Source organism: Lathyrus oleraceus, chromosome 6 (assembly GCF_024323335.1).
Source record: "Lathyrus oleraceus cultivar Zhongwan6 chromosome 6, CAAS_Psat_ZW6_1.0, whole genome shotgun sequence".
NCBI lineage: Eukaryota > Viridiplantae > Streptophyta > Magnoliopsida > Fabales > Fabaceae > Lathyrus > Lathyrus oleraceus.
In genome coordinates, this window is record NC_066584.1 from 34728657 (window position 1) to 34737929 (window position 9273).

General features: G+C 35.5%; 2 protein-coding genes across 3 annotated transcripts; both read right to left on the reverse strand.

The window, feature by feature from the left end:
• Positions 1-2112: 2112 nt before the first annotated feature.
• Positions 2113-4806, reverse strand: LOC127092178 (protein ANTI-SILENCING 1). Of its 2 annotated transcripts, none has more exons than XM_051031005.1 (5): positions 4548-4806; positions 3987-4056; positions 3545-3879; positions 2590-2758; positions 2113-2476 (listed from the first exon to the last, which is right to left on the reverse strand). In XM_051031005.1, exons 2-5 carry the CDS (start codon positions 3997-3999, stop codon positions 2448-2450), a joined length of 546 nt encoding a protein of 181 aa, XP_050886962.1. In that variant the 5' UTR covers positions 4000-4056; positions 4548-4806; the 3' UTR covers positions 2113-2447. The 2 variants fall into 2 exon arrangements, with proteins under 2 accessions (XP_050886962.1, XP_050886963.1); XM_051031006.1 differs by having other exon boundaries at positions 3545-3876; positions 4548-4785.
• Positions 4807-5938: 1132 nt separating this feature from the next.
• LOC127093860 (uncharacterized mitochondrial protein AtMg00810-like) lies at positions 5939-6922 on the reverse strand. The gene has a single exon (XM_051032760.1). It carries the CDS (start codon positions 6920-6922, stop codon positions 5939-5941), a length of 984 nt encoding a protein of 327 aa, XP_050888717.1.
• Positions 6923-9273: the final 2351 nt, after the last annotated feature.

Sequence of the window (9273 nt, forward strand, 5' to 3'; positions counted from 1 at the left end):
ACTACAAATAACCCTTCTGAAACTTGGCATGAGATTCAAGTTAATAAAATAATTGCACAATTCCCTACAATATTTTCTATAAATCCGCATTTCAAAGAGACGCCTAAACCACATCATATTCCACAGAAAACCAACATTTCAGAACATCATCTATTGATTAACACAAATATGGCCTCAACTCAACCAAACAGCTCTCCCACAGTCCTAGTAGTTGTGGTCGTCTGCGCCGGAGGCCTAGTCTTGCTTTTTCTGTTTGCTTTTGCACTGTACAGCTTCTTTCAAAAGAGGAATGAGAGGACACAAGAGACCGATATCATCCACATCGATGAGCATAAAAAGGGTAAGGAAACCATTACTCCTGGTCCTTCTGGAAAACAAGCAGTAGCTATATCAGTTGAAGATGATGTGCATGTAGATGAAGCAAGAAAGAAAGAGAAACTCGGCCATGGTTTACAAGCCAAATCATCCTCAGATATCATTCGTATCGATGAGCACAAAAAGGGCAACAAAACCATTGTTCCAGGTCCTTTTGGACAACAGGCAGTAGTTATATCAGTTGAAGATGATGTGCATGTAGATGAAGCAAGGAAGAGTGAGAAACATGCCAAATCATCTTTAGCTGAAGCAAATCATCACAATTCTAACAGCCAATAGGTCTGGAACTTCACCTGGTCCTCACCGGGTTGGTAACAATTCCTGATTGGAAGAATTTGTGAAAATTCACATAGAAACTATTAGCCTAGTACAAGGACTCCCAATAAATATGCCACTTCACCTAAAGTACTATAAACATTCTTCATTTGCTTTTCTGATTTATTTACTTCTTCCTTTTGGCTGATAAACTCATCACTGGTTGAATCTCCTTCTACCAAGTTGACAAAATAAGCTAGAATCTACATCAACACAGCATTAGATGCAGGTGTACAATCAATCTGACATAAATAAACAATACTCAATTTATATGCTAATAACTAGTATCTTTCACTTCTTGCTTTTATTTAAATGTATTCAAAGCTTGATCTATATCACCTGTCCTTGACGAGGATTCAAACTCATAATCTGACTTAAGCCGATGTGCAAAAGTTTATCGACATGAAAGTCATAAAGGTGCATAACATGGCATCCTAAGTAAGAACGCGACAGCAAATAACAGCCACAAATGAACAAACTTTAAAACCCGTAAGCAAACCATCAATCAATCCCAAACGGAAATATATTGAAACACAAAAAAATATACACCCGATAAATATATAGCAGATCAACGCAGCTACAGATCTCAGCCGTTGAATAAAGAACCAATGGCTCACGTTATAGGCCCCATTTACAAACCTGATTTGTTGGAGTTTATTGACAGACATTCAATCTTCATCCGGCGGCTGATATCAGACGACACTACAGCATGGCTGCATGATTTTCCTGAGTGCACAGAATCCAAGTACGAGAAGTACACTATATTTGAGTCTCACGCAATGCTATCCACGATTTTATGTGGAAACCTAGCATGAACTAAATGACAATATATAACCATCAATGTGACATAAATAAACGGTCCTCAATTATTTGCTAATAACTAGTTTTCATTTCTTGCAAAGCACGACCTACATTCTCAAGTATCCATGTCATTATTATCATGAATTTGAAACCGTGTATATCATCAATCTGACATAAACAGGTTCTTGCTTTTATTTTAAATATAACCAAAGCTTGAACGACAACATGAATAACTGTGCCATTATAGTCCTCGAAGCCCGAAGGCTTGAAAGCAAATCAAAGTTCATAATCACTAGATGAAGGGGAATCCGTTAACGCCATTAAACATCTTATGGAAAAACATGATGAAAGATTAGTTCTCACCAAGACAGGCTAAGGGCTAATTATAATTAATACACTTGCATGTTTTGTATTTGCAGAGAAGCCGCCTTATCCATTTATATCATGTGATCTATTAGACAAGAAAATAATCTCTAGAGAGACAAATAACAGCACAATGCTTGACCACATTAGTTAAGAAAGACAAATCTAAAAACCCAAACTACTCAACCTCTACTTAAATAATAACGATGATAGTAAGTAAACTTAGTAAAAAATGCTTCAGGCCATAAACCAGCAGCATTAATTCAAAGGCACCGAATTTCTTTATTAAACATCAGAAACAACAAACTTCTATACTCATCCAAAAAAATTCTTCTACATCACCAAAAAAAACTGAACCACCAAAAACAATTCTTCTAAGAATGATTTTCATCCATAGGATTTTATAATTCAAAGTAAATTTAACATCCCCTTTCTGTAACTAATGTATCAACATATTTGCCAGCTAACACTTAACTACAGATGACTATTTTTATTACTTGGAAAAGAGACTTCACTACTTTTCAAGGCATTCCCCACCAACTCCTTTCTCGTATAAACAATGTTTTACAGCAGCAGCAGCAGCAGGCTTTTGACTATGCCGTTTTGTTAAAAAAGTTTTTAACTGCAACAATTTCAGGAAAAAAAACATAAGATTTTCAACAATTCAAACAAAAGAAGTGACTAATGACTAGTCCGACATATTCAAACAAACTAGCTAGGATCAGTCCCACATACCTTCCACTCCAGCAATCTTGTCATCTACTTCCTCCACTATTTTACACTGCCCAACATCAAAGTATCGATAGAACACAAAGCCAGCTTTCCGAAATGCTTCATCTGATGGCTGTGGATTCCTAGAATCCTTAGAAATGCAAACAACATTGCATTTCCCAGTAATAGATTCCTGATACACCATACAAAAATAGCTAATTCAATTAGGGTTACAAACTGATAGTCTGCTCCAATCCAAACCTAGCAATATTAAATAACTTGCTCTAATTTATGAGATCAATATGAGCAAGCAGTGCTAGCAATAAACTTTCTAAAGATCTCTTTTCAACACCGTCGCCGTATAATTGAGTAAAATTCACACAGATTCGAACTAGATCCCACTAAATGACAGTGATCTAATTCCCTGTTTAGCAACTCATTTCAAAGTGTGGCCCACATAAATTTAACTTACCCTACAAAGGAACACTAGCAACAAACTATCTAACAATATCTTTTCAACACTCCTCGCCATATAATTGAGTTCAATTCATATAGATTCTGACTAAATTCCACTAAATGATGGTGACCTGATTCCCTGTTTAGTAGAACTCATTTCAAAGTGGTGGACCCCACATAAATTTTGCTTACTTATAGAGGAATGCTAGCAACACACTCCTAGTACAACTAAGCCAAAATTAACTGTATTCAAAATAAATTCCACTAAACAACAATTGCTTAATTCCTTGTTTAGCGGCCTTCAATTCCAAGTGGTGGAGGCTATATAATTGAGTAAAATTCGCATGAATTTCCACTAGGTACCACTAAATTGCATGGATCTAACCTACCAAGTGGTACTCTTTTAAAAAGTTGTGAAATTCACGTAATTTTAACTTGTCAGAGAATGTCTTGCTATCATTGTTCTACTCGAATCAAAGAGAAACAAATAAAAATCAAATATTGAATTTAAAAACTGAATTACCAGAGGATTGATAAGGGCAAGTCCAGTGCAATCACCACAAGACAAGAATAATTCATTATAATAAATCTTAATCCCGGTCAAAAGCTTTGAGATCTCACACGGACGAATGAACCGCTGAATCTTAATTTTCCTAGTCTTGTCACTAGGAGTTCCCCATATCTTGATGATTTTTCCAATATGTGGTTCAGGTTGCGCTCCACTTTTAAGATAAACAGTATCAAAGAGTGAGTAATCAACACCATTCAAGGTGAATGATTCGTAGAACTGTATGTCTCTCTTTTTGCCTCCTTTTCCACGCTTTATCCCCCATTTGAACTCTAATGTCTTAGGTTCTTCTAAGGGATTGTTTTGCCATGGATAAGTGAGATGTTAGAATTTCACAGTTATACCAAAATCATACAAATATGTGGCATATTATAATATCAACAATGTTTAGTTGTACCTTTGATTGTCATCCTGAGAGTTCTGCCCTCTTGACTGTTGAAGTTGAAGGCAGTGGACCCTGAGACAGGCTGCAAAGTGAAAACTATTTAACTTCAACAATATATATTCATATAAAACATGAATCTTCTATTCATATAATCTGACAGATTAATGCACGTTAGACTAAGAATTTTGATACTTTCTTTCATTTTTAAAAAACTGTCAGCGACAGTAAAAACTGCCGCAACAAAATGGTATCGGCAGATGTCGATACCTTATCACCGTTTTTTATATTAAAGAACAAATTGTGGTTAATTCACACAATCTCCGACCGAAATCGTGAGAGCCTTTACTAGGAAAAAAACAGAAAAATCCCTAAATGTAAAAACACATAATCACCCAATTTAGATAAATATGTGTTTGATTACGAGTCCAGTAGCCAATAAAATATATCCACAATATAGAACAATAATTAACAATGATTTAACTAACAGTGGAAAATTGTAATGATTTAACAAAACTTGAAACCGTATCAAATAAAACAAATCAGAAAACCCTAGCAATGGAAAATAGGTCATACTGTTATGTAACTTGTGTTGGAGGTCGAAGTGGGAGAGTGAGAGAGGGGACTGAACCCACGGTGGTGAACGGCGGAAAAACGGTGGTCGGCGTCGTCCGACAATGATGACCCAGAGAAGGATAGAACAAAACAAATAGGGTTAAATGTGTTTTGTTGTTATAAATAGCTTTTCTGAAATCTTTGAGGTGAGTTTCTGTGGAGTCTTCTGGTCGGGAGAGTCGGTAAGCTGACGTGGCAATATCATATCATGTCATGTTTTTCCGTAATAATACCCGCCCTATCGGACAGGTTTATTGCTATGTTAGTTTTAATAAAATATAAAAAATAATTTTTTTAATAAAAATTTAAAGTTATTTTTTTAATTATTTTTTTAATTATTTTTTTAATATAAATTTTTTATAAATGAATTTCTTATCTTGTCTCTCTAGTGCATAAGTTAGTATTATCAATATTTATTTGATTATAAATAATACTTCAATATGATATGCAATTGATAATATAGAAATTAAATATATAAATAATTATTATTTTTTATAGAAAATAAAACATTTTAAGTGTAATTGAATAAAATTATTATAATTAATATGATTTGAATTTGAATATGTTAACTAAATTATCAATAATAACTTTTTAAAATTTGGAGATATTTAATTTCTTAATTCAAATATTTATTTAGTTTTTATCTTACGTGCTAATCGCTGTATATAAAGTGTGTGTTTAATAATTTCTTTAATGATTCACTTCATAAAAAATTAAAAAATAATGTAATGTGTAAAAAATTACCGTTCATCTTTTATATTTATTTTTATTTTTACTTTAATGATATTACGTTAAATATAGTTTTATCAAATTATTCAATAGTAACTATTTGTTTTTATTCACATTTTAATGTATATTGATTTCTTTAATAACTCATTTAACAAAATCACTTGTAAAATTTATAGTTAGTGTATTTTATAAATAAAAATTACAAATTATAAATACTTTTTTTTAAATATTAAATTTAATTAATCAAACATGACTTTGTTTCACACTTTTTAACTAATTTTTAAGTAATTTATATTTAGAAAAACAATCAAAAAAATATGATTAAATTATAATGGATGTAATCAATGGATGAGAATAGATCAGCAAAACTAATAGAAGTTTACAATCTAATCTAACAAATATATATATATATATATATATATATATATATATATATATATATATATATATATATATATATATATATATATATATATATATATATATATATATATATGAAAATCGTGTCTTTCTCATTGATCTGAATAAAAAATATATATATCAATGTGTAACATTTGGTCAACTATCTAATTATGATACAACATAATTATAGGAAACTAATTATAACAAAATATTCTATTCTATCACACCCCCGTAGTCGAAGCGGGAGGTTCACGGGCGTTTAGACTGGTCTGAAAATCATCAAAGAGAATGTGAGGAAGTTCTTTGGTGAAGATGTCTGCGATCTGATGTCTTGAGGGAACATGAAGGACGCGAGTCTGACCACAAGCTACCTTTTCCCGAACAAAATGAACGTCCATCTCAATATGCTTAGTGCGCTGATGTTGCACAGGATTACCAGATAGATAGATGGCACTAACATTGTCACAATACACCAAAGTGGCCTCAGGAATAGGAAAATAGAGTTCCAGGAGAAGATTGCGAATCCAACACGATTCGGAGATAACATTGGCAACCCCCTTATATTCGGATTCAGCACTGGAACGGGAGAGAGTTTGCTGCCTTTTGGAAGGCCGAGAAATAAGGTTGTCACCTAGAAAAACACAGTAACCAGGTGTAGAACGTCTGGTATCAGGACATCCACCCCAATCAGCATCAGTGTAGGAGATAAGCTTTGTAATGGGAGATGTGGATAAGTGTAGTCCAAAATGTAAGGTGCCCTGAACATAGTGCAAAATACGCTTAAGAGCAAGCATGTGCTCCGTGCGAGGGGCAAGCATGTGAAGACAAACTTGTTGAACATCATATGATATATCAGGTCGAGTGAAGGTGAGATACTCTAGAGCCCCTGCAAGACTCCAATACAAGGAGGGAACCTCATAAGAAGTGTCGGAGGAGGTGCTGAGTTTCTGCTTGGTGTCAACAGGAGTGGCTGATGGTTTGCAGAACACCATGCCAGCACGTTCAATGATCTCTGAAGCATAAGTGCTTTGACTGAGGAATATGCCATTAGGATGATGAGATACTGCAATACCCAAAAAGTAACTCAGAGGGCCCAAATCCTTCATTGCAAACTCAGATGCTAAGAGTGACATAGTTGATTGGCGGAGGACCTGGGTGGAGGTGACGAGGATGATGTCGTCTACATACAGCAGAATGTAGGCCATGTCTAAACCTTGTCGATATATGAAGAGGGAGTGGTATGATGTGATATGGCGAAAGCCAGCAATGGCGACATAGTCAGCAAAATGTTGGTATCATGCCCTAGGCGCTTGCTTGAGACCATACAATGACTTCTTCAACTGACATACATAATCTGGATGAGAGAGGTCGCGGAAACCCAATGGCTGATGCATGTAAACAGTCTCATGAAGATCACCATGTAAAAAGGCATTATGGACATCCAATTGATGAATGGGCTAGGATTTGGATAGAGCAATGTTAAGCATTGTTCGAATGGTAGCGGGTTTCACTATGGGGCTAAAAGTCTCATCATAATCCACACCTGTGACCTGTGACCTGCCATCACCTAGAAGACGAGCCTTATAACGCTCAAAGGAGCCATCCGAATTTTTCTTATGCCTAAAAATCCACATACATCGAATAAGATTAGCATCACAGGGACGGGGAACTAAATCCCACGTCTTATTTTGAATAAGAGCATCAAATTCAAATTGCATTACGGATTTCCAATTTGGGTTTGATAAGGCTAGTTTGGGGTTTTTAGGTATGGGAGAGATGGTGTAGCCAGAGTGAGAGATTGATAAGTTAAATATCGTACGGGGTTTGACAATGCCTTTCATGCTTCGGGTGGTGATGGTTCGTGTAGGTGGAGGTGGATGCGGTTGAATTGATGGTGGTGATTGAGAGTTTATTGTAATGGGTGTGTTGATCGAAGAGATAGGAGATGATGATTGTTGGTTTATTGAGGGTAGTGGTTGGTCAATTGGGATTGTGGGTGTTGGTTGGTTATGTGCAACAGGTGGTGAAACTTAATTTTGCCACTGATGTATAAGGTAGAGGTGAAGGTTATCATCTAGGAATTGATAAGAGTGAGGTGAAGGGGAGTGTATCTTGATGAATGGAAATTGAGTTTCATCAAAGATAACATGCCTCGAAATTATTAATTTTTTATTAGACAAATCAAAACACTTATAACCTCTATGATTTGGCGGATAACCCAAGAAGACACACGGAGTAGAGCGGGGTTGTAACTTATGAATGGTAGATGACAGGAATAATGGATAACATAGACAACCAAAGACTCTGAGATGTGTGTAGATAGGATCACGATGATACATGAGTTATGTTGGTGACTGATTATGAAGTGTTTTACAGGGAATAATATTTAACATGTAAGTTGTCATGTGGAGAGCATGATGCCAAAACGAAGGGGAACAGAAGAATGAGCTAGCATAGTGCATATCATATTATTAATTGTTCTTATTTTGCGTCCCGCTTTCCCATTTTGTGAGGATGTGTGGGGACAAGAGAAACGAAAAACTAGACCATGATCAGTGCAATATTTTTGAAAAATCTCATTATTATATTCACCGCCATTGTCACATTGAAATGTTTTGACTTTTTGCAAAAATTGAGTTTGAATGAGTCGAGTAAGTGACTTGAACGTTTCAAACACATGATATTTTCTGCTAATAGGAAAAGTCCACAAGAAGTTTGTAAAATCATCTAAGAATAAGACATAATATTTCTGACTAACAGGACTTAAAATTGGAGACGTCCATAAATCACTATGTAAAATGTCAAAAGGCATCAAAGTCGTAGTTTGAGAATCAAAAAATGGAAATTTAACCTGTTTGCCTAAAACACAATAGTCACAAACGACAGAAGAATTAAAAGGTTCACAACATATGAACTTATTTTTGCGAAGGGAATTCAAAACAGATACGCCAGGATGACCAAGACGACTATGCCAAAGACTGGATGTGAGACCGGTAAAACTAGGAGGAGTGGTGACTGGATAAAGATCTCCATGACTGTCACATTTGAGAAGTGTGATCCCCATCTGGAAATCAGATACATTAAAACCAAAAGGGTCAAAGGAAACATAAATATTATTGTCAGAGGTGAGTCGTCTCCCAGAAATTAAATTTTTAATAATTTTCGAGGCATGCAGGACATGGTTAAGGTGAAGTGGTTGGTGAGATGTGGTTATTTGTGTGTTTTCGGTGCCGTGAATTGGAATTCCATGGCCACTGCCAACAATGACTTTCTGATTTGAATTACTTATTGGAAAATAAGATGAGAGATTATCTTGTGATGTGGATGTGTGAGATGTTGCGCCTGTGTCTATGTACCACTGATTGTCAGGAGTGTGGAGTGACATGGTGTGCATTGCAGTCTCAATGTTTATCGGTATCTGAGATTAGGTAGAGGTTGCATACACCTGAGGACACTGTCCTAGAATGTCTGACTGCTTAGGAGGACCGACAGGGCGTGTCCAATGAGAGGTGGGATACGGACACAGTGGCATAGTCCATGGTGGTGGAGTCCAACC

Bases quoted from the DNA above. Each gene is read 5' to 3' on its own strand.
- LOC127092178 (XM_051031005.1), bottom strand. The intron at 2,759-3,544 runs GTAATTCAGTTT...ATGGTGTATCAG, and splicing joins TTGCCCTTATCAATCCTCTG to GAATCTATTACTGGGAAATG. The intron at 2,477-2,589 runs GTATGTGGGACT...AAATTGTTGCAG, and splicing joins CAAGATTGCTGGAGTGGAAG to TTAAAAACTTTTTTAACAAA.
- LOC127093860 (XM_051032760.1), bottom strand. From the start codon at position 6,922: ATGGCCTACATTCTGCTGTATGTAGACGACATCATCCTCGTCACCTCC.